The 25728-nt window shown below is 21.9% G+C and overlaps 9 protein-coding genes across 10 annotated transcripts; 4 read left to right on the top strand and 5 right to left on the bottom strand.

Moving 5' to 3' along the window:
- Positions 1-23: 23 nt before the first annotated feature.
- LOC122857325 (target of rapamycin complex subunit lst8) lies at positions 24-2030 on the bottom strand. The gene is made up of 7 exons (XM_044159443.1): positions 1762-2030; positions 1472-1624; positions 1334-1395; positions 1115-1265; positions 850-1052; positions 638-780; positions 24-567 (listed from the first exon to the last, which is right to left on the bottom strand). The coding sequence occupies exons 1-7, from the start codon at positions 1882-1884 to the stop codon at positions 443-445; spliced, it is 960 nt and encodes a 319-aa protein (XP_044015378.1). The 5' UTR covers positions 1885-2030; the 3' UTR covers positions 24-442.
- A 258-nt stretch (positions 2031-2288) lies between these two features.
- Positions 2289-5907, bottom strand: LOC122857277 (ubiquitin carboxyl-terminal hydrolase 5-like). The gene is made up of 8 exons (XM_044159369.1): positions 5705-5907; positions 5367-5526; positions 5157-5279; positions 4900-5076; positions 4721-4827; positions 2894-4644; positions 2723-2832; positions 2289-2630 (listed from the first exon to the last, which is right to left on the bottom strand). The coding sequence occupies exons 2-8, from the start codon at positions 5460-5462 to the stop codon at positions 2562-2564; spliced, it is 2433 nt and encodes an 810-aa protein (XP_044015304.1). The 5' UTR covers positions 5463-5526; positions 5705-5907; the 3' UTR covers positions 2289-2561.
- Positions 5908-6256: 349 nt separating this feature from the next.
- On the top strand, positions 6257-10967 carry LOC122857368 (complement component 1 Q subcomponent-binding protein, mitochondrial-like). The gene is made up of 5 exons (XM_044159495.1): positions 6257-6604; positions 6796-6946; positions 7027-7208; positions 7286-7374; positions 10752-10967. Exons 1-5 carry the CDS (start codon positions 6394-6396, stop codon positions 10899-10901), a joined length of 783 nt encoding a protein of 260 aa, XP_044015430.1. The 5' UTR covers positions 6257-6393; the 3' UTR covers positions 10902-10967.
- A 1185-nt stretch (positions 10968-12152) lies between these two features.
- Positions 12153-15527, top strand: LOC122857311 (LIM homeobox transcription factor 1-beta-like). The gene is made up of 5 exons (XM_044159418.1): positions 12153-12465; positions 12546-12974; positions 13037-13342; positions 14222-14320; positions 14718-15527. Exons 1-5 carry the CDS (start codon positions 12432-12434, stop codon positions 14969-14971), a joined length of 1122 nt encoding a protein of 373 aa, XP_044015353.1. The 5' UTR covers positions 12153-12431; the 3' UTR covers positions 14972-15527.
- Positions 15528-15998: 471 nt separating this feature from the next.
- On the bottom strand, positions 15999-17899 carry LOC122857320. The gene is made up of 4 exons (XM_044159427.1): positions 17528-17899; positions 16896-17443; positions 16573-16830; positions 15999-16486 (listed from the first exon to the last, which is right to left on the bottom strand). The coding sequence occupies exons 1-4, from the start codon at positions 17583-17585 to the stop codon at positions 16331-16333; spliced, it is 1020 nt and encodes a 339-aa protein (XP_044015362.1). The 5' UTR covers positions 17586-17899; the 3' UTR covers positions 15999-16330.
- Positions 17900-18260: 361 nt separating this feature from the next.
- Positions 18261-19648, bottom strand: LOC122857318 (ribonuclease H1-like). The gene is made up of 4 exons (XM_044159426.1): positions 19492-19648; positions 19092-19406; positions 18545-19028; positions 18261-18472 (listed from the first exon to the last, which is right to left on the bottom strand). The coding sequence occupies exons 1-4, from the start codon at positions 19602-19604 to the stop codon at positions 18386-18388; spliced, it is 999 nt and encodes a 332-aa protein (XP_044015361.1). The 5' UTR covers positions 19605-19648; the 3' UTR covers positions 18261-18385.
- Positions 19649-19821: 173 nt separating this feature from the next.
- On the top strand, positions 19822-21753 carry LOC122857316. Its single transcript, XM_044159424.1, has 4 exons — positions 19822-20001; positions 20081-20433; positions 21004-21513; positions 21576-21753. Exons 1-4 carry the CDS (start codon positions 19982-19984, stop codon positions 21728-21730), a joined length of 1038 nt encoding a protein of 345 aa, XP_044015359.1. The 5' UTR covers positions 19822-19981; the 3' UTR covers positions 21731-21753.
- A 433-nt stretch (positions 21754-22186) lies between these two features.
- Positions 22187-24505, bottom strand: LOC122857297 (FGGY carbohydrate kinase domain-containing protein). 2 transcript variants are annotated; one of them, XM_044159399.1, is made up of 6 exons: positions 24230-24505; positions 24048-24159; positions 23742-23979; positions 23558-23685; positions 22579-23485; positions 22187-22501 (listed from the first exon to the last, which is right to left on the bottom strand). In XM_044159399.1, the coding sequence occupies exons 1-6, from the start codon at positions 24404-24406 to the stop codon at positions 22417-22419; spliced, it is 1647 nt and encodes a 548-aa protein (XP_044015334.1). In that variant the 5' UTR covers positions 24407-24505; the 3' UTR covers positions 22187-22416. The 2 variants fall into 2 exon arrangements, with proteins under 2 accessions (XP_044015334.1, XP_044015335.1); XM_044159400.1 differs by having other exon boundaries at positions 24340-24454.
- A 354-nt stretch (positions 24506-24859) lies between these two features.
- On the top strand, positions 24860-25595 carry LOC122857354 (ribonuclease P/MRP protein subunit POP5). Its single transcript, XM_044159478.1, has 4 exons — positions 24860-24880; positions 24960-25105; positions 25189-25358; positions 25439-25595. The coding sequence occupies exons 1-4, from the start codon at positions 24861-24863 to the stop codon at positions 25553-25555; spliced, it is 453 nt and encodes a 150-aa protein (XP_044015413.1). The 5' UTR covers position 24860; the 3' UTR covers positions 25556-25595.
- The last annotated feature ends 133 nt before the right edge of the window (positions 25596-25728 follow it).

Here is a 25728-nt window from a genome sequence, read left to right on the forward strand (position 1 = left end):
TATTTATTTATTAATATATAATTAATCATTGTTTTTTAAGTCTCGAATTAAAAAAAAAAATATATCTATTAAAATTTCTTAAAACTTTTTCTTTTTATGTTTGAAAAAAATATTTTTTAATAAATATTATAGTCATTTCTGAGTATTTTTAAAATTACATTTTAAAAAAATTGTATTTAATATATATAATAAATTAAACGAAAAAAAAAAAAGAAATATATCCTTAAATATATTTCGATATTTAAAAAAAGCATTATTTACTTATTTGTGATGTAAAAAAAAAACTTAAGTAACTTTAAAAAATTATTGTATCATAAATTGATATATATTTAATTGAAAAAAAATATACACATGTTGTTTGAGTAACAAAAAAAAAAAAAGGAGAAATAAAAAACCTATAAATATTCTTACACCTATTTAAAAATAATAAATAAATATATAATTAATTTGTTGATATTAATTGATCTCTAAATGCCAATGCAGTTATTGCTTTTGTATGTCCTTGATATTCACGTTCAACATGACCATTAGCAACATTCCATAAACGTGCAACACCATCAGAAGAAGCTAATATAAATTTATCAATTATTAATATATTATAATATTAATTTTATATAATTAATGTTAAAAATTATACCAGTAAATATATATTGTGAATCAGCACTAAATGCAGCATCCCATACCCAACGTTTTGGTTCATGTTGTAAAATTTGTACATCTGAAAAATCAGTTGTTCTCCAAATTCTTGCTGTTTGATCAGCTGATGTAGTAACTAATAATCTGCAATATTAATAATTATTTAAAAAAAAAAGATAAACATTAGTTTATAAATTATATAAATATACTTACGTTGAATCTGGACTAAATTTACAACGAAGTGCATAATTTTTATGTGCAATTATTCTATGTCTTGGTGTTAATTTTGTTGGTTCATCAGTAACACCACCAGTTAATGACCAAACATAACAATGACCTTTATTATTAACAGCAGCCATATATGTACCATCTGAATCAATTGATATATCTTGAATTGATGCCTCAGCTTCAGGTATCTATTTTAAATATTTTAACATAATTATATATGCAATTTTATTTTATTTATCAATATTATTACCAATTGTTCATTGTGATCAGATCGTAAATCCCAAAGATGAACAATACCACTTTGATCACCAACAATTAATTCTGATTGATTTGGATGAAGTGATACACAATTAACTGGTGCTGATACTTGAAATATTCTTTGACATTGAAATGAACTTGCTCTAAAATCATTAAATAATATTTATAATATCATATATTTATTAGAAATTTTACAATTTATTTATTGTACCGTAAATCCCATATTCTTGCTGAACAATCTTCACTACCAGTGTACATCCATTTACCATCTTCCTATAAATAATAATTAAAAATAAATAATTTTATAAATTATGATAATTAAATAATTACTATAGCTAATTATAAATACCTGAAAGCCTAAACTTGTAACATTTTTTGATACACCTTCATAATTAAGAACAGAATTTGGATTTGATGATCCTAAATCATGCATAAAAATATTTTGATAACCAGCAGCAGCAATTAGATGTTTATCTGGTGCAATTTCAAGTGCATTTATTTGCTAATTTATTTATCTATCAAGAATAATATATACAAAAGTTTTATTATTGTTTTGAATGTGTTTTGAGGTTATGTATAAATGTTTATTTTGTTTATATTAATTGTTGTTGTTGTTGTATTTTTTTATAAAAAGGATACAGATGCAGGATGTTGAATTGTACTTTGACAAACACCAGTATGTGCTTGCCATATTTTTATTGAATGATCATATCCACCAGTTGCAAATATAACTTGATCTTTATTTCCAACTTCAATTCCCATTTTACTTTATTTACTTTTTATTATTTATTATGATATATATTAATTATTATTGACTTGTTCTTTTAATTTATCATGATATTTATTTTCTTTAAAAATCACAATGTCGTGGTGGCGTAATTGGTTAACGCGTCAGGCCGGAATTAATAAATAAAATAAAAATGAAATGTGTTTATTTATATTTTAAATTATATTAATATATTATTTAAGTTATAATTTATTATTATTATTATGTAAAATTATATTATTTACATGTAATTTTTACGGTAGCCTGAAGTTCTTGGTTCGAATCCAAGTCACGACATATTTTTTTGTTTTTCTATTTTTCAAAAAATAACTAAAAACAACAATAATCATCATTTATTTATATAATAATTTAAAAGGTAAACAATAAATTAACACAATAATTAATTTAATTATTATTTTTATTTGAAAATTCAATTATTAATAATAATTATTATTTAAAAATGATAAATTCACTGCAAAAATTTTTACTATTTATTATATAATAATCAAAATCAAACAGTTATTTTTTTATCATTTTTTAAATGATCTATTAATTGAAATTATGTGTGTCATTAAACATACTTATTAGCTATTTTTTAATTTTTTTATTAATATAAAAAAAAAGATAGAATAATAATAGAAAAAAAAGAGTAAATGAATTAGGGATAAAGAGTTTATGATTTAATGCGTTCATACATGTAAATGTATCCAAGTTCTTTAGGTGGATTTTCTGACAATGCAACCTGTAAATAAAACAATAATAATAAGCAATTTAATTAATAAAATAATGTATAGATATTTAATTGAATAAAAAGACAAAAAAAAAAATGTTAACCTTTTCATCATTAAATATAACCCAACGATTATCTTTGAGTAAATGACAAACATAATGTCCAACCATTGTTGAAGTTCCCATGTGTGAAATAAATCCAACTAATTTATATTCTGTAAATGAAATAAATTAATGAGTAAATGGATAAATAAATAAATAATAAAATAAACTTACTTGAATCACCATCACGATAAGCATCAGTTGGTTTATTATTATCATCTTCCATGTCAACATCAGCAGCAGCAGCAGCAGCAGCATCATCATTTTGATGACTAAATATCCAATCAACAGCACGTTCAATATTATTATCAGTTGCTTTTAATGCACGTATTGCTTGATTTTCATTAAATCCTAAATTTAATAAATACTCAAGACCAGGTCCTGGTATAAATTCATTTTTATTTTTTTGTACATCAATACCAGGTGGTACAAATATATCACTAAAATCAGAATCAGCAATATGTTCCATAAGCCAATTTGTTGCTGCTTCAAGACTACGATTTTCAGTAAAATAAAGTGATCTTTTACATGCCTCTGGTGAAAAACCCATTTCAATTAAATGATTTAATATTATTTCATTATATACTGGTTTTGGTATATTTGGTGTATCTGTTTCTGGTAATAATTCTTCATTTTTTTGTATACCATTACCACGTAATAAATTAAGATCAAGTATATCTGGCATATCAACAGCAACATCAAGTTTAATTGGTGTCCAATCTTCACTAACTGTAAATTTTTTTAAATGAAATAATAAATAATCAGGAAATGTTGATAATCTTGTTGTTTTAGTTGCTGTTGTTTTTCCATTAATAGCACTACTATAAAATTGTTCAACAATTTCAGTTTTAGCTAATGATTCTAAACATGATGATAATTTAATATGTGGTCTAATAATTGTATTATTTGTATCAAATGATTGTCCATTAAGTTCAGCTGTTTTTTTATCATTTTCATATGTATTAACTTCATCTTTATTAATTGCACAATCAAGTGGTATTGGTAATGGTAATAAATATTCTGGTCTATATGAATATTTTACTTTACCAGAACTACTACATTGATAACGTTCTTCAACTTTAAATTTAAAACAATCAATTGGATTAAATTTATTAACACAATGACGATCAATAATATTAATAAGATGTAAAAAAAATTCTTGTGCATCTTGTTGACGATTTGATGAAAAACCAGGATGTCCACGTGATATTAAATTTTTAAACATTCTTGGTGATATACCTTGACGATTATAATCTTCATTATTTAATTTATTATTTGGTTCAATTGAATATTTACCAGATAATAAACCACAACCAAGTTTTGATATTTGTGTATCAAAATTATTTGCTGGATCATTATAATTATCATTAAATATATTAATTGATTCATCAACATATTTTTTAATAAAATCTGGTATTATAAATAATGTTTGCATAACACAATTTAAATAACATGAATTACCAAGATTATTTAAACCAGTATAACCAGCACCATAAATTGGTATTAATTTACTTGATGCTTCTTGTAATGCAACCCATTCACCAAATTTTTGATTTAAATCAAGCTCAAGTTCAATCATTGATTTTTCAGTTTTTTCCATATTTGAAATATTAATACCCCAATGTGATAAATGTATTATTAAATTTGGATCATCAACCATATCATTTTCATCATATGAATAAACATCACCATTACCTTCTTTTGTTATTGTACCTAATTTAACAGCAAGTGGATAACCAGTTGTACGATAATGTTCAATTGCATGATCATTACCACCAGTACCATTAAAAAATTTACGTCCACATAATATACTACCATCAGTTAAATTTAACCATAAATTTTGTGTTAAATCACATTTTTCACATTTCCAATTACTTGGTGGTATTTTTTTACCATTATTTAATTGTTGCAATGTTGTTGCATGTCTAAAAATTCGAAAAAAAACAAATAAATATAGTTATAAAACTAAACTTATTATTATTATTTTTTTTTTATAATTACTTTGTTATTATTCTTGCTTCACCATCCCAGGTACCAGCTAATGCTTCTCTTTCAGCAATTTTAATTGCTGATTCAGCTTCTAATATTCCAGTAATTGATTTTATTATCTGTAAAATTAATTTAAATACATTTATTTATATTTCAATTTGTATATTATTATTAGCTTTATTCATTTATACCTGTTCTGGTAAATCAACTGATGGATATTTGATACTTGTAAAATTTGGTAATATTATTATTTCATAAGTTTCATCATAAGTATATTTATTTTCATCTGGTATAAAACCACCTGGTGTACCAATTGCTAGCTTTGTTATTTTTTTAGCTGGTCCATCGTTATTTTGATTAATTTGTGCCTGAAAAAATATTAAAAAATTAATTTATCAATAATTATTATTTATTGATTGATAAATATAATAGATTCATTAAGACAAACTTGTTTGGTTCTTTTGATATTTAAAAAAATAGCATTTCCAGTTTTTTTGTAGTAGCCTTCAACAAAGTCACGACTAAAACCAAGAAATGTTTTCAAACTGATGAATAATCCATTTGGTGATTCCTTGAATAATAAATTAAATAATTTATAAATGTTTTTTTCATGTTTAAAAGTATTTATAAATTTATTATTTTTAGACAATTATTTTACCGGTGTATCAAATGAAAATACACATTCATCCTTGTAAATTTTATCATCACCCTGAGGTATTTTGACAGAATTCAAATGTTGATTTAATTCCTCCATTATTGAAATAAGAAAAAAAACAATCAACTAATATATTATCAGTGATAATCAGTCTCTTCTGAACCTGAATAAAAAATTAATTAATTAAATACACAAAAATGAGAGCATAAAATTCATAACCTCAATGAAACAAAAGAAAAAATGAGACAAAAAAATATGAAATTGTTTATGGAATGAATTGACAAAAAAAGAAAAAGAATATCATCTTGGAATATAAAAAAATTAATTATTATTTTACTTACACACAAAGTATTTAATTTTTTAATTTAATTAATTGATTAATTAATTAATCAATTAATATCTATGTAAATGCAAAGAACAAAAATATTTTTTAATAATAATTTAATTATTATTATATTTTTCTTTTCAAGAATCACAAAATTTATGTAGAAGCTTTTTTTTTTTTCTTTTTTTTTGTGTCTTCCTAATACAGATTTACATGTGTACATATGTGTTTGTGTTATTGCGTATGTGTATACAAAATAGTTACTTGATTGTAATAGATGTCGAACCTGACAAATTCTATAAATTAAACTTGTTAAAAAAATCCAAAATAAATGTATTTATAATTAAAAATATACACATATTTATCGTAATTCAATTTAAATTATTATTAATTATGATTTTCAATAATAATTATAGTTTTTTATTTATGTTTAGTTTAGTTTATTATACGAATTTCAAATTTTCATAAATTATACATTTGAAATTCCCGCGCTTAGAGCAGCACTGATCAATTTTAATAGAAAAAAAAATGGTGGATGTTATTTGCTCTGATTGGTCAAACAAATAGCAGCCATTAGAGAATATATTTCATCATTGTTTCATCAGATTGTCTGATATTGTCTAGCGGCTTAAAATTTTATATAGGTATATTGTTTAAACAATTAATATTAAATAGCTATATTTATATTATCAAAATAAAAACACAATGAGTGGAATTGTAAGAAATGCATTACGTTTTGTTGGAACAGCAAAACATATTACAAGTAATACAACAAAATCATTAATTAATTCTCAATGTTCACGATCCATGTGGCACATGGGTAATCGTTTTAATGATACCACCAAAAATTCAATTAAATTGGTTAAATCATATAATCTTTGTAATTGTGGATGTGGAAGATTCCAACATACTCAAGGTAATTAATCATATTTTTTTATAAATTTATTAATTAATTTATTATTGGCTTAAAATATACCACGTGTATTTAAGGTTAACTTTAAGTATTGATTTTTTTTATTTTAACAAAATTATTCTTTATGTAATCAATGAAAATTTTTTTTTGGGCAATTGATTGACATGTTTTAATAATGATTTTTATTTATGTAGCTGAAAAAGAATTGGCTGAATATTTAAATAATGAAATTGCTGCTGAAAAAGAAGCAACAAGAGAAAAAACAATACCATCAAAACTTGGTAAATTTGATGTATCACTTGATGGTGCTGAAGTAACATTAATGAAAAAAGAAAATGATGAAATGTAAGTTGAATATTCATCATTAGGTACAAATTAATTTTGATTATTTATTTATATATGTTATTAATATTATTATTTTACAGAATTAAAATTATTTTCAATGTCAATCACACAGTTAATACTGATGAGGATGAAGCAGTTGATTACGAACATGCATTATTGAGCAAGCCAAATTTTGATGTTGATATAACACGTGGTAAACAAACACTTGGTTTTTCATGTTCATTTAACGTTTCTCCTGGTGCAACTGGTGATGAAGATTATGGTTAGTAACCTTGTAATAATAATAATAATATTTGCAAATTGATGATTATTTATTTTTCGTTTGTTTTTGTTTTTTAGATGATATTTTTGGTATTGATGAAGTAACTCTTCATGAAGGTGAACGTACTGATACAATTTATGCTGCAGGTGGTGAAGTTATTGATGGGGTTAGTAGAAATATATTTTTAATTAAATAAACAAAATTTATTTAAAAAATATTTTAATATAAAAATATATTTTTGTGTATAAGATAATAATCATTATTAATAATTTTTTTTTGAATTTAATTAACATTTTTTTCCGCATTTGAGATGCAAATACATTTTTAGCTGTGACTCATAGATGGCTTTTTATATCTCTATAAAAAAAAATAAATATTTCTAAAACTTCCCCTATATCAAGGGATGAATCTCAGGAATGTTGAAAAAATTGATTTTTCATTATTATTATTTTTTTTCTTACTGATTATAAAATTCTTTATAAAATTTTCTTTTGAAGTTTAAATAATAAAATTATATATCTCAACTATAAATTATTAACAATTAATTAATTTTACAAAAAAAAAAAAATAATAAACTAAAGATAAAAATCCTTTGAACAAATTCATTTCACAATTTTTCATATGATTTTTAAAGGGTTATTTTATTGACAAATACTTTGAATATTTATTTTAATATTCTTTCATCAAAATAAATATTTAAAAAAAAACAACATCTCAACATCTTTAATAATCCTCTTCAAAAAAAAAAAAAATAAAAATATCTGTTTATATTTATACACAAATATGTGTTTCGTCTTTTCAAATTGTTTTTTTTTTTTTTTTTCATTATCATTGACAAAAGCCATTCACCTGTACAATACTTGTTGTAAAGCTCAAGGATATCATTTCCATTGTTCCGGATTTTTTATTTTATTTTTTTTTATATACACATATATATTGTATTATGTATGTTTGGCAAATAAAAGACCACCCCCTTTAGCATAGTTTTATGTTGAATTTTTACCCTCTTTTCACGCATTGGAAGAATAAACCCCCTCGATATGGCTAGTTGGGCCTCAAACCATGGTATGCCTCAGTAGTGCTTATATACATTTGAAGGGATCCTTTTTTTTTTTTTTTTTTTTGTTTATTTCATTTATTTTTGGGGGATGAAAGTTAGCCGTGACGGTAATGCAAAGCATTTAAGGGTATACACGTGCGACATCAGAGGGTGGTCTAGACCGCCTGGTTGTCTGTACTCGTTAGATCAGACGTAGACCATATTTTACTTTGAGATCAATAAGGCATGAATCGCCTCAAATAATCATCAATGTTAAAAAACGATTTGTGGACATGGTTTCAAAAAAAAATCGACCAAAAAAAATAACAATTATTCACAAGTGTGATACCATATCTAAATCATTTTTTTTTTTTGTTTTTAATTATGATAAATTTTTAAAATAAAAAATTGTAAAATTTATTATTTATTCAATTTTAATATCATTTAAATTTTATATAGAATTTTTTTTTTTTTTTTTTCAATAGATATTCAACAATTAGCTCAAAAAATTTAGTTGAAAAAGAAAAAAAAAATGGCAAGTTATTAAAACAATATAGATATTAATTATTAATTAAAATTATAAATTTTTTTTTTCTATTTTTGTTTATAATTAAATTATAATAAATGATTTATTTATTATTTAAAAAAAATTTAATATTTAATTAATTTAAATAGATACTTATGTGTGTAGCAAAATTGAATTTAAAATATAAAAATTGACTTTATTTTTTGCTTTTCTAATACAAAATAAATGTCATGAAGGCATTTAATATATATACAGTATATTTATCCCAATAAATAAAAGCTGATGTCATAAAATAGGGAGATTGTTGCAGGTGCATTTATTTCGTCATCCCTTATCCATTGTATTTATATTGTATAAAAATCAATTGCTCACACGATGCGTGTAATTATTATACGTAATACTATTCAATAGATTTAAGGGGACTGTCTTTCACAATTGGTGCCATTGATGTTTTTATATATTATTCAGTCATGCACAGGTGTCATCGATTATCCATCAACATATTGTTTCATTCGGTTTTTTTTGTATTTTATTAATTTTGATTTTTCTTATTTCGAAATACTAATACATTCAATAAATTTGTTTTTCATTCAATGAAATTAAAATATAGATCAATATTTATATCAATTTAAAAATATATATTTATAATAATAGATTTTTTTTTTGTTATTTTAAATATTAATTAATAAATTAAATACTTTGAGCAGAAATTATGAAGTGATTTCGATTTGTTATTTAAATTTTTCGTATTTCTTTTAAATTTTCGAAATAAAAATATTCGAAATACAATCAAGTATATTTAAAGTTAAAAATATAATTTTATTTTTCATGAAAATATTCTTAAAATGGCTACTTTTACTCAGGAAAATGGAAAAATATTTTTACCAAGATATAATTGAAAATTTTATACAATTTTTAGTGTCATTTTTCTTCTAAAAAAATAACAATAAAAAATAAAAATAAACAATTAATAATATCAACATTTTATTTTAATTATATTGTAGATTTTTATCAAATTTTTTTTTTCATGTTAACAAGGGTTGCAGTGTATCACTACTGGTGTTTATCAAAAAATCAAAAATGCTTAAATAGGTGTATATAACACTTGATATAAAAAAAACTGATAAATAGATATTTAAAATAAAAAAAAAAAAAAAAAAATTTAAGTAACATTATCCACAAGGATGAACTTGGTACATGATATTGTTTTTTTTTATTTATTTTTTCATATGAACATGCAACAGAGAAAAGCGGTCGTGTGGCGCAAACGCCAAGTCACGTGTTGAATCACGTGTCGGGGATTACTAATTGTTCTCAAAAAACGATTGAACTGTCCAAGATATACCCACGGAATATTAAACTGAGGATACAGTTAATATCTGGCTTTGCAAATAACCAAGTCTATTTCAATAGTTAATATATATATATGAATAAAAGCTATTGATGTTTATAGGGGGTTAAAGGGGGGTTAACATTGGTATATTTGATTTTCACACATTATTTTCAATATCATAAAAATGAGAATAAAAATAAAATAAATATATGGTAGCATTATTTATTCAATATGATTCAATCAATTAAATAAATATTATTTATAAATAAAATATTTTTATATATTGTGGAAAGTTTTCTAGAAAATATATACTTTTTTTTTTTCACATGATATTTGAGAAAAATTATTCAATTCAATTTCAATCTATTCAATAAATTACATTTTTGTACATTATAATTTTGATTAATTATTTTTTGTTTTTTAGATGATATTTTTGGTATTGATGAAGTAACTCTTCATGAAGGTGAACGTACTGATACAATTTATGCTGCAGGTGGTGAAGTTATTGATGGGGTTAGTAGAAATATATTTTTAATTAAATAAACAAAATTTATTTAAAAAAATAATATATATATTTTTAAATAATATAATTGATGATTTATTTGTTGTTAATTTTTTGTTTGTTTTCTTATTTTTTTTCTCAAGGTTTTGTATGATCATCTCATGAACTTTTTGGAAGACAAAGGTATCTCAAATGACTTTGCTGATGAAATTTCAAAATTCAGCACAGTTTATGAACGTAATGCATACATAAGTTTGTTAGAAGGTCTTGCTAAATTTACAGCTTCAAAGTAATTATTCCATGAGTATTTAAAATGATAAATTTTTTCCTTTTTTTTTTTTTAATTTCACAAAAAAATAAAAAATAAAAACAAAAAAAAAAAAAACTCACACTAGTTGTTTGTAATTGACTGGTAAATTTATTATATAATTTACGTTAATTATTTGAAATAAAAACCAATGATAAAATAATTATTCATCAAAGTTATGACTTTCTTTATTTTTAATAATAATTTTAATAGCAACAAAAATATATTTCAAATCGTTGATTAATTATAAACTAATAAATTTATAAATAGACATAATATTTCTTACTTAAGATAGTATATATGCAAAAGCAAATATGTCGGTTCAAGTTGAAAAGTCAGAAAGTATAGATTTATTTTTTGGTGGGGATGAATGATCTTTGGTATGAGATTGAATTTTATATTCGTTGATAAAAAAAGCTAAAAACAAAAAGAAAATAATAAAACATTAATTCATTCAACCTAAAATATATCTATTTATTTAAATAAATAAATGAAAAATAAATATATGTATAAAAATGTTGATTATATTTTTTTTTTTAAATGATTAATTTAAAACCATTTCACTTATTCTACTGTTATGATAATAATCATTGATTATTAATCAAAATAAAAACCCACGAAAATTACATTTTAAAATATATTTAAAACAAGTATAATTATTAAAAAAATTAAATGTATATTCTACATACAAAACTGATAAATATACCATTTTAGTTTCTGACACTGCTTGACTTGTACTACTTAAATATAAAAAACTCTCCTCAAATGATTTCCAAACAAAATTATTTAAAACCATATATAAAAGATTGAATTTATTTTATATTTTAGTGTGTTAATTATATGTATATAATTTTTTTTTTTTTATATTAACTATAAATATATAAATATAAAAAATAAAATTCAAGCGTCAACCTTATCATTGACTTGTACTACTGAAAAATGTAACTTACAGTACAAATTATAAATGCAAAATTAAATAAAATAATAATAATATAAATAATAATAAATAAATAAATAAATAAAAGAAAAAAAAAAATTTAATATTGATCTCAATGGCCACTTTGTAACTTGTACTGCGCTTTAGCGTATGATCCGCCCTGATAGTTGAATGTAAGGGAGGAGTTGAAATTTACCAATAACATACTATCATGATAGCAAGTGGTGGAGCTCAACGAGTCACGCCTTTTTCATCCCTTAGTTTTTAATAAAGACAGGATTGATATTTCTATGACGATTTAGTACAAAGTCAACTTAGTACACACTATTTTGCTCTGTCAATTTAATATTGCAATTAAACAAAAAAAAAAAAAAAACAAATTTTAATTTAATATTTTAGTGATAGTGATATCTTGTGATAGTGTTGCACTAAATTATATTATATATAATTTAAAAATATATAATTAATAGGTTTTTAAATGTGATAAGTGATTTTTTTTTTTTAAATATAAATTAAATAAATAAAAAGTGTTGTTTAAATAATAATTACTGTGTTTTTTTTTTTTCTAAAATAATAAAAATGCCTTTTAGACAGTCAAACAATGGAAATAATGGTTGATATATATATTAATTAATGCATATATATATAATATATATAATTATAAATAAAATAATATTAAATTTTTTTTTTTAGATCCACCAATAACTGTTAAAACAGAAGCTGGTTTACTTGAGCCAATATGTGCATCATGTGGAAGAAAAATAAAAGATAGATTTTTAATGAGAGTTGCTGATAGAAGTTATCATGAAGATTGTTTATCATGTTCAGCATGTTCATGTCCATTATCACATTCATGTTTTACACGTGATTTAAAATTATATTGTCGTAATGATTATGAAAGAATATATGGTGTTAAATGTGTTAAATGTGCACGTTGTTTAGAAAAAATTAATTGTTCTGAATTAGTTATGAGAGTTGCTAATTTAGTATTTCATGTTGAATGTTTTGCTTGTTGTATGTGTGGACAAACATTACCACCAGGTGCACATTATGTATTACGTCAAGGTCAACCAATATGTCGACGTGATTATGAACATGAATATTATTTAAGCAGTCCACAAGGTATATAAAATATATAAAATAAATTATTTTTAATATATAAATTATAATTTATTTAAATTTAGATGATGACTTGATGGATGATAATCGTCCACGTGATGGTAGACGTGGACCAAAAAGACCAAGAACAATTTTAACATCAGCTCAAAGACGTCAATTTAAAGCATCATTTGAGTTATCACCAAAACCATGTAGAAAAGTACGTGAAGCATTGGCTAAAGATACTGGTTTAAGTGTACGTGTTGTACAAGTTTGGTTTCAAAATCAACGTGCTAAAATGAAAAAATTACAAAGAAAAGCTAAAACAGATCCAAATGCTGATAAAGAAACAAAAGATGAGCGACGGACTGAATCACCACACAGTGATCACAGTAAGTTTAACATTATTAGTTTTATATATTATTTATAAATTATATATATTTTATTTTACATTATTTTTCATTTATATTTGATATAAAAATATCAAATTATATATACTTAAGTATATACAAATTATGTATATTTATTTTTTACTCAGTCAACTTGTGTTATATATTTTTCAAAATGGCGGTGAAACTTGTTACAGACTTACAAATATATATAATTATTTTCATGTTTTTTTAATTAAACAACTATATAAGCATTAAATTTATATTATTTTTGTTTTTCATTATTAATAATGACTCATTATCATAGTTTTTTGTATATGTAAAATTTAAAAAATCTAAAGCTTTTTGTTTGACTTTATCATTGACTTGTACTACTGAAATATTTTTTCTCATGTAAAAAACGTTATGAAGTCTTGCATACACTGAGAGAAAAAAATATTACGTTTCACTATGCTACTATAGTATCGGTGGATGTTTAAATGTTTTCGGATTTTTGATATCATATAATATTTTTTAAAATATTTTTTACTATGTAAATAATAGCAATAATAGTAAATAGTAGCATAGTGAAACGTAATATTTTTTACTCTCAGTGTAGTCATCATTTTCATTATAGAAAAAATACATTCATACAAATGTAATTATTTAAAGAAAAAAAAAAAAAAAATTAATTTTTATAATAACATTATTTTAAAAATTAGAAAATCATAAATTTTATGAGCATTATTTTTTTATGTTTAAATATATATATAAATTATAAATACATATGTGTATACATTTCTTTGTTTGACAATTTAATTATTTTTTTTTTTTTTAAAATAACAAACACGAGACAAAACGTATATTATATTTGCGTTTTTTTTTTTTTTTTTTTTCCGACAGGCCATTATTTGAATGCTTTATCAATGCGTGATGGTGAATCTTCTAGTTTTTCCTCTGCAACTCAACCGCTTAACCCCAACAATCCATACTCACCCGAGGGTAAGAAAAAAAAAATTTTTAATTATCCTATCTCTCTTTGAAATACCGTCAAACAATCAAATAAAAATAACAAATTTTTTTGTTTATTATTTCAAACATTATCTTGAGTTATCAAATCTCAATTTGACAATTATATTCAAAAAAACCAAATGAAAATAATAATAATTCGAAAGATATATAAATTTATAAAAATAGTAAAATTTAAATTATTTAAAATTAATTAAATAACTTTTACAACAAGTAAATAATTCATTTATCAAAGTATAATATTATAATATTTAGAAAATTTAAATGAAATTATTTGTTGTTTTTTTCTAATTGAATAAATTTTTCGATAATTTTTATTGTTAATATTATTAAGTATATTTAATAATATTAAATAATTTATTAATTACAGATACATATCCTGGTAATTCTGGTGAAAGTTTTTGTAGCAGTGATTTATCACTTGATGGAACTGAAGTTGGTTTTGATATTGGTGATAATGAAACAACTGTTAATGATGGAAATAATCATCAAATTGGTCATTCAAATCATAATTCAACAATTGATACACCAACACTTTCACAAAGTCTTCATGCAGCAATGCACAATCCAATTGATAAATTATTTATGATGCAAGACAGTTATTTTAGAGGTGATCATGTTTAAACATTTCTTTTTTTTATTTGAACATAATTGTAAATATCATTGTTTAATAAACAAACAGGTCTAATTATCAAACATTATCATAAAACTCTTATTTACAATAAATTCAATGTTCCATAACTTCTTTTTGACAATAATATTTCATTTAAAATACAATCTAATAGACAAAAATTAATGTATATATATATATATAGATAAAAGCTCTGATTACTTACATAAATTGGAAAATTAAATTATAAGAACTTTAAGACTAAACATATAATGTTTAAGCATTTATGTTCTTGCTACTATATTTATACTTAAACATTTTGAAACTGTATTATTAAAGATAGCCAAAATAATAATGAAAAAAAAAACCAAACAAATTATAATATGATAAAATAATTAATAAATATTTCATAATACAGATATTATATTAAATTAAAAATAAACCTGAATTTTTTTAATAATAGTAATATAATAATAACTAATTAATAATGATGTAAGTGCGTATTAAAATTTTTTTTTTTTGTAATTATTTATTTTTGTTAATTTTATTAAAATTTTGTAATATCAATAATAGTATATTGTACGCAGTGTTTCTAGAATTTTTTTTTTTTTTTTTAATTGTTTTATTAAATAACAATTGGAGATATGATTCCTATTATAAAAATGACACATGACGGCATTTTAATTGTAATCTAATTGGTCGAAATCTCGTAAAATTTATTTATAATAACCCTTTTATTGTTTTCTCTCTCACATTGACACGTTGCTATACAATATGTTGTTGTGTAGTTGTTACGTTTGTTTATTTTCGGCGATAAGATAGGCGAAGAGGTATTTTTTTTTATGGAAAAAATACCTTTTCTAATTTATAATACCCTAAAATTTTAAAATTTCGACTATATATTTTTTTTAAAAAAGACAAGTTCGTATCAGGAACATAGGATAGGCAAAGACGTATTTTTTTTTGTGGAAAATATCCTTCATTCAATTAAAAATTATACAATATTTTTTTCAAATAATCTAAATAATTAAATTAAATAAATTTTTTCAAATAAATTTTCATTTTATTATTTTTAAATTTTACATAACTATGTAGATCGCTTTGACACCAATTTATCATTATTATTTATATATTTTTATAAAAGCATATTATTTACTAGTTTTGAAATATCATTAATTTTTTTTTTTTTTTTAATACACCTGAGGCTAATGATGAAATTTAAAAACAATATTATTTTTCTTTTACATAATAAAAATTTCTCTCCCCAAAAAACCAAGAGAATTATTAAAATCACGCGATATTAAAAAAAAAAACTTTATTCTATATCTATAAATTAATAATTAATGAAAAAAATGAATATATCTATTATATCATCAATAAAATCCATTTATCAATCCATCGACAATCCAATTTTTATGTTTAAATATATCTGTAAGCACAAGTGGATACTTAGCATCATCACAATCATGAACAACTTGTAAAATACCAACGGCTGTTGTTTCATTATAAATTGGATCACCCAAAAGAATCTAAATAAAAAGAAAAAAAAAATATAATAAATATTATTATCAATAATTAAAACAACATAATAACAAAAAAAAAAATAAAATATTACATTACAAAATCCAGTATCTCTACTTTGATAAATACCAAAAAAAATATCATTAAAATTATTATCATCAGATAAATGTAAATAATGAGAATTCATAACTTTAATTATTCCTTTTTTTAATTTTTCAACTGGTTTATTACTTATTGATAAATCAAGTGAATGTGCATGTTGTAATATAGTTACATTTTCATCAACATTTATATTAAATTCTGGTAAAAATGCATGATTTGTTATTGGACTTCTTTTAATTTCTTTTTCAAGCTAAAAAACAAAAAAATTAATTTATTATATAATTATTTAATTAATTTTATTAATTTAAAGATTACCTTTAACATTGCCATTTCACCACCATCAATTAATGATTTAATATTAATTTTTTTAATATTTAATAATTTTTTTTTCCAATTATTTGTTAATGTATCAGCAAATAATGATATTTTATAATATCTTGGATCATCATTAGCTATTGTAGGATCATTTAAATTTAAATTATTATAAAAACAATTTGATGATGTTAATACATAACTATTTGTTACTAAAACACCACCACATAAATTGTATTTATTTTTTTTATAATTATTATTGTAGTCAATGTAGTGTAAAACAACTTTTGATGGATATTCTTCAAGATATTCCAAGTAACTTGGTTCATTGTTATTTAATGATTGATCATGAACAAGATAATCTAATTCATCTTTTAATGATGGATATTTTTCAAGTGTTTCAATTATTATTGATGATTTTTTACCAGATTTATCATTTTCTTCTGTTTCATATCGTAAATAATTTTCATTTTTTGAATAATCATTGTATTGTCTAATGACACTCAATGAATTTTCAGCTTTTTCATCATAAATATCATCATTACGATCACCTGTTATATTTATAAATTAAATAGAAAAAAATAATATGAATATTTTTAAATTAAATAGAAATAAAAATTAATTTATATACTTACATTTTGAAATAATTATCATGATTTTTATTGATAATAAAAATATTAATAATTTAAACATTTTTTATTTTTTTATTGTTTAATTATTTCGATGATGATGATGATGATGCTTGGTCTAGCTTGGTCAATCACTATACTGATGATTTTTTTTTTTTTGTTTTTTAAATAAAAAAATTTCATTTTAAATGAGGTCAAAGATAATATTTTGATAGATTTATTTGTTTGCACAGTTTAACGATATTTATTTGGTGATTTTGGTGACAAAAAAGTAAAAAAAAAAAGCATTATGTAACATATTTCTTTAAATATTTAATTATTATTTTCTAAATTGTATTTTTTATTTTATATTTAGAAAACTTTTGGTTTTTGTTTTGATGATTTTTTTTTTTGGTGTGTTGTATGTTTGTATGTATTGTATGTATGTTAAACTAAATAGTAAATCTATCTTACAAAAAAGAAAAAAAAAAATCATTTGACAATTTGAGTCATTCATCTTATATAATAACTATTAAGAATATTATAAATTAAATTGACATAATGTCTTGTGAAAAAGATCATAACCCTGAGTTAGATATTCTTGCAAAATTAGCTGGTATCAATGCATCACCAGCAGTATTCAGGTAAAAATATTAATTCTAACCTCAATAACAAAACAAACAACATCAAAATAATAATTATCCGATTGACTTTTCAGAATTATAAGTGAATTATTAATAATGCAAGTTGCACCAGAAGAAATTTATCGACTTCTAAGGAGTATAAGTCCATTATCATTACGAACTCATGATCAAGCAATGAAACCAAGTGTCTCATCACGTTAAAAACAATAAAATTAAATTGAAAAAAGAACAAAAACAAGCTTTACTTTTTGTATTCTTCAGCACCAAGTCTTGCAAGTGAATCAGCCATTTCATTTCCATGTATACCAGCATGTCCTCTAACATGATTCTAAAAAAAATAAATCAAATATTAATTCTATTCTAATGATAATAATTACAAAATAATAAATATAATAATTACAAATTCAACATCCATTGTTTGTAATGCTTTATCCATTTCTTCAAGTTCTTCACGATTAATAACAGCATGTCCAGATGATGTTTTCCATCCTTTTCTTTTCCATCCAGCCATCCATTTTGTTGAACAATTAATTAAAAATTCTGAATCAGTATTAATACGTATTTTTTTTAAACCATGATTTTTAGCAATTTTAACAGCTTCAGTAACAGCTTGTATTTCAGCATTATTATTTGTAGCACGTCCTTTAACTGGTTTTGATATATTTGCAAAATGATTATCACCAAAATAAACACCATAACCAGCTTTAGCATTTTTATAACCATTACCAGAACATGCACCATCAGTATATATATCAACACGACCATTAGAATCATATTTAAATTTTTCATCAATATTATTATCAATATATTTTGTACGTAATGGTGATTTTTTAGCTGATGTACTGTATTCATTACTTGATGATTTTGATATTGATGAATATGGTCTAAAAATATTAACATTATTATTATTTATAAATATTGTTTATAAATGTTATTAATATTATTACCGTTTTAATGATGATGATGTTTTTGTTGATGAATATAAAGAACCCCATTTGCCAGATGAATCTGATGAACCAGATGAACTTCCATGATAATTATAAGTATTATTTTTGTTACTTGATGATGGTGAATATTTTTTATATGATGAGCCTGATGTTGAACTTGATTGTTTTATATTATTTGTATAATTATTGTATGAACCAGATGTTGATGTTGATGAGCTATTTTTTTCACTTATAAAATCAGCAGCACCAGATTGTGAGCCAAATTTTTTAAATGTTGCACCAGGATATTTATCAACTTGGGCTTTACATTCATCCCTGTTTTATATATCAATATCAAAGGAAAAAATTATTATTAATATTGTTAATTTATTATTATTATTTTTATTAATTTTAATCTTACCAAGTTTTATAAATTCCAACATTGCGACCTTTAGCAACAGCGTAATAACTCATTTTTGAAAAGAAATTATTTTTAAAATTAGATAATAATGATAATGATAGTCGACCATTCATTTAGTATTAAATTGTTAACATTAAACAATTGTTTAATTATTTCAAGAATGAGCGAATATACCTATTATAATTTATAACCTCAAAAAAGAAAAAGGCTTTTTTTGTGTTTACAATAATAGTTGTGACTTTTAACACGAGAGGAGCTGAGAAATTTTAAGCAACAAAAAAAAAAAATAAATAAATAATAAAAAACAATAAAAAAAAATTACGCCATGTTGTTTATTGTAACGATCATTACACAAGTAAAAATGTGCCTTTGACGCTGAAAACACCCAAATAAAAATAAAAAAATACTTATTATTTTTTAACTTTTTTTTTTTTTTTTTTACTTTTTCTATTATTTATTATTGTGTTGAGTTTAAATTTATTATAAAAAAATGTCTGAAATAACAACAAGGTATGGAAAATAATATATTAATTTTTAATTGTCAATTGATGATGATAATAATAATGATAATTTTTTACTTTTAATATAGCAATGAAAAAGAAACAATTAAAATTGGTGATAATGGTGGATTTTTTGATAGTATTGTTAGGCCAATGTTTCAATCTGGCCATGAAGGTGAATTACATACTTGGTTAAAAGACATGAGTTTAATTAGATCATCATTATCATGTTCAAATCCAGATTGTAATGAACGTAATTTGACATGGCATTCAGCACGTGTTGTTGATAGATTCTCATGGAAATGTTTAATATGTCGAAAAAATTATGCAATTAGAGATTCTTCATTTTTTCATAGTGTTAAATGTGATTTTAAAACAGCATTAGAATTAATACTAGGATGGTGTCAAAATATACCACCTAAAACTATTGCATCAATTACAAGTAAGTTTATTATTATTGTTATTATTCAAGAAAAATTTACATCCTTTAGTTGTCAAAATTACAATTGACTAAATAAAGCAATTCGAAAAAATTGTTTTGTTTTAAAAATATGATTATTGATAGTTAAAAATTTTGATAATTTCAAGGACATTAACGACTTTTAAATACTCCAGTTTTAAATTTGTACATAAATTTTGCTTTCTTTGTTTAGTTAACTAATGGCAAAATTATTATTTTAATTAATTGTTTAAATAGCTAATTGTTATTTTTTGTTTGTGCCTTGATTCACTGATAATAATAAAAATTATTTAGATGACAATTAAAATTTTTTATTTGTCAATAAAGGTTTGATTAAGAAATTTTATTTTTTAATTTTTCATTTAATGATAAAGATACTTGAATAAATAATATTTATACATCAATTAAAATGATAATTTTATTTTTTTTCTTGAATATTCAATTGACAGAGAGATAATCCACCAATTATTGTAGAAAAAATACAAATATAAAAAGCCCAAAAATTATTATTACTATTAATAGTTGATGTTAATGATGATAATTTAATTACAGATACAAAAGATTTTAATGCTAGAAAAGTATATGAAAGATGTACAAAAATAGCTGATACATGGGTTATGAGTCATATTAATGAATATTTATTTGGTGGTCCTGGTAAAGTACTTGTTATTTATGAATATCCTGGTGGTAATATGTTACAAGATGGTATTGAAATTGTTAAAACTAAAAAACGTAATAATTCACCAACAATATTATGTATTATTGAAGCAAATAATATACCACCAAAAATGTGGTTTCATATTATGCAAACAATGCCAGAACAAATAAATCATAAAAATGATGATACATTTAATGATATTAAAAAAAAAGATAATACTTTTGATGAAGCAATTGATGTTATAAAACGACATATTTTACCTGGTAGTTTTATTGTTGCTAATAAAAATTCTAAATGTTTTAATTTTAATGCAATTGTTGAATTAAAAAATTATCAAACATTTTCAATTGATGTTTTGGAACAATTTGATAATAATGATACACAAAAATTACGTGATAATTTAGGTATGTATTTATTTATTTAAAAAATTTTTTTTTCTTTTATTTATATAGTTTTTTATTTTTAGCAACTATTTGGCAATCAGCTGTTGATATTTGTGAAGATGTATTAGAATCACAAAAATCACAAGGACAATCAATAATATCATCATATTTATGGCGTCAAAAATTTTACTTCCAAAATATGCTTCATCAAATTGCCGATGAATATCGTTTTAAATAATTGTGAAGAAAAAAAAAAGGGAAGATAATATATATATATATTTATAGTTACTTATTAATTAAATTAATAATCAGTTAAATATTTTTGATAAATTATAAAAGCAATAGCCTTTTTTTAAAGGCATGTTATTGATAATTTAAATTTTATCAATTTAAAGTCTTCCAAGCTTTACAATAATTATGGATGACATTGAGACTGACCTCAAGTGCCTGTCACAAATAAAAAAGTTGATATTTTTACATGAAAATAATGAAATTTTATATATGATAAATAATCATAAGATATTAATTTTTTAAAAAAACAAACAAATAATTCAAAATTATTAATTGATCTATTTTATATAATAACATAGTTTAATTTATCGTTTTTTATCGAATGCCTTGTGCAATGTTAATTGATGAAAATTTAATCAACAAATACATAATTATTATTATTTTAAAAAAATAAAAAGCACAATTATCGTTATAAATTTTTTATTAACAAGTTAAGTTTGCAAGTTCTTACATTAAAAAAATAAAATATTAATAATAATTAATAATAACAACAATAATTAGTTTATATTTATAAAAAAATATATTTCTTTATACATTTTATAAAATATTTATAAAAAAAAAAAAACGTATGTCAATTCGCACATATTATTCATTAATTTTAATTTATTTAAAACATTAAATCATGATGAAATATTAAATATTTTCATTCATAATTTTTTTATACTCTTTTTGATCTTGTACCATTTTTAAAAAAACTTTGTATTTTTTTTCGTGATATCTAAAAATGGAAAAATAAAAAAAAATAATTTTATAAATATGAAAAAATAAATAATAAAAATAATAAAATAAACTTACTGATTAATTTTTTTATCTGGTTCAATAACATTTGCATTACCAGACATATTAAATATTGCATTATCAATATTATCAAATTTTTTTGATGCACAAGCACCAAGTATAGCTGAGCCAAGTAAAACTGATTCACAATTATCTGGTATTAGTACTGGTACACCAATAGCATCAGCATGAATTTTACAAAATAAAAAATTTTTCGAAAGTCCACCACATATTAGAATTGTCTTAATATCATAACCATTATTATTTAAATAATTAAATATATGTTTTGTACCATAAATAATTGATTGTAATGTTGCAAGATAAATAATTGCAAGATTATATTCATCATTATTTAATGTTAAACCACAAATCATACCTTGTAAATTAGGATCAGCAAGTGGTGATCTATTACCATGGAAATCAGGCCAAATATGTATATCATTTGTTAAATATGATATATCATTAATATTTTTATCATTAGCATAATTTATTAATAAATTTGTTAAATATTCTTGTATATGAATATTAGTATTATTAATTTTTTTATTTATTTCAATTGTTGCTGGATGATTATTTATTATATGATCAATTAATTTACCAGTTGTACTTTGTCCACCTTCATTTAAATAATATTGGGGTATCATTGCACCCCAATATGGACCCCAAATACCATTAACAAATATTGGCTTTGATGATACAGCCATATGACATGTTGATGTACCACAAATAAGACTTAATCTTGATGAAAATAATTTTGATATTTTTGGATTATCTTTTGATGATATACCAATCATACCAAGACCACCAGCATGTGCATCAATTATTGATGTTCCAACTGGTGTACCTTCTTTAAGACCAAATTCAGCTGCTGCTAATGCTGTTAAACCATTTTCAATTGGTTCACCAGGTGCTTTTACAATGTTACCTATAATATATGTATATTTTAATTTATTTATAAATTCAAGTTTATTAGTACAATATATACTAATAGTATTACCAATTTTTTTCCAGTTATTTTCTTTTAAACATGATAAACCAATTTTTGTTAAATAATCTTCATTCCAACCATTTATACCAAATTCATTTGCATTGTAATTCCATTTACAAACAAGTGAACATAATGATCTTGAAGTATAAAAAATAAATAAGCAACTGTATCAATTATTAATAAATTTTTTTACCTTGATTCTGAACCAGTTGCTTTCCATGTTAAAAAATCAGGTAAATCAAAATATAATTTAACACGTTTAAATGTATCTGGTAGATTTTTTTTTAACCACATAATTTTTGGTATTTCCATTTCTAATGATATTTTACCACCAACAAATTTTAATACTTCATGATTCATTTGATTGATAATGCTTGCTTCCATTTCAGCTCTATGATCCATCCATAAAATAATATTTCTTTCATCATCACCTAATAAAATTATTAAAATAATTATTGTTTATTAATAATATAATTCTATATGAGCTTTATAATATTACCAGTTAAACTTGCTGTTACTGGTTTACCAGCATCATCAAGTAATACAAGTGAACAAGTTGCATCAAAACCAATTCCTTTGATATATTCATTTGATATTTCACCAACAACTTCCTGAAATGAAATTGAATAATATAATATATAGCATTAAAACTTTAAAATAATAAATAAAAAATTTTACAACCTTTACAACTTTTTTAACTGAATTCCAAATATCATCAGAACTTTGTTCATAATAATCTGATAAATAATTAAATGTTTTAATAACATTTGTTGCTATTTTTAATAATTTACCATTTTCATCAAATAATGCTGCTCTTGCACTACCAGTTCCAACATCAACACCAATATAATAATTCATTTTTAAATATTATTATAAATAATTTGTAAATTGAATATTATCTTTTGGGTATTTAAAATTCAACTAAAAATTTTCATCAATTATTATTGAATATATATTGAGATTATTATAAATTATCATTTCGTAATATTTGATATTTATTATTTATCATTATTTATGGAATTTCATTTCTTCAACTAGTTGACCTCGAGATTGTGATATCAAGTAAGTAAAAAAAAAATAAACTATCACATTATCAGCACACGTGACACCAAAAAAAATTATTGTTTATTTCGATTTTCGATTCACTCCAGAAGAGAAATCATAACAAATTCTGTCAAAGAAAAAAATTTAACTTAAATAACAAAAAAATAACATGAAACAAGTAAACTAAATAATAAAAATATAAAATAAATAATTAATAATTTAAAACAAATATTATTGTTAATTATCAAAAATAAATTGTTGCTAAAAAATGGTTCGATACAAAAACAGGTAAATGAAATAATTTAATTTTGAATAATAAACAATATAAATTATTAATATATTTTATTTTATTTGAAAAAAAATTTAGATATATAACGATTGAAATAAAACCAAGAACAAATGAAAAAAAACCACTTGTTTTAAAAGCATCAGCATTATATGATGCTGTACAAAAAAAAGTTAAAGAAATGTTTGGTGATTTTGGAATTGCTGCAATAAGATCAGGTTTTAATGGTAAATAATTAAATATTAATAATAATTATGATTGATTGATTATCAATGGTGATTGGAATTTGTTATTTTGATTTTTTTTATAGCAAAATATTGTAATAATTATACAAAAATTGCAATGATTAGATGTCGACATGGACCACATGAATTTGTTTTATCATCAATACCAAAAATAAATGATGTTGGTGAACGTAATGTTACAATAAATATACTTCATGTTGGTGCAACAATGAAGCACTGTTTTACATATATAAAAGTAAATAAATAGTAAAAAATCTTAATTATTTTAAAAAATTTAAAAAAATAATTAATTGTTTTATATTTTTTAATTTACAGAAATATCAAGAAAAAAAACTTGAATTAATTTGGAGTGATTTAAAAAATGATAATGAAAAGAAACAAATGATTGATATCATGATGACAATGACACCATCAATGAAAGAACTTACATAATTTTGCCAAAAAAAAAAAATTGAAAATTAAATTCATAAAATTTTTGTAAATATAAATATTAAATGTTCATAAACATAATAAATTTCGTATGAAACAATAAAAAATTATTAGATATTTTTAAAAATAACAATAAATAATAAATAAATAATAATAAATAAAAAAAATTTAAAATA

The sequence above is a fragment of the Aphidius gifuensis genome, linkage group LG5 (assembly GCF_014905175.1).
Source record: "Aphidius gifuensis isolate YNYX2018 linkage group LG5, ASM1490517v1, whole genome shotgun sequence".
Classification (NCBI taxonomy): Eukaryota; Metazoa; Arthropoda; class Insecta; order Hymenoptera; family Braconidae; genus Aphidius; species Aphidius gifuensis.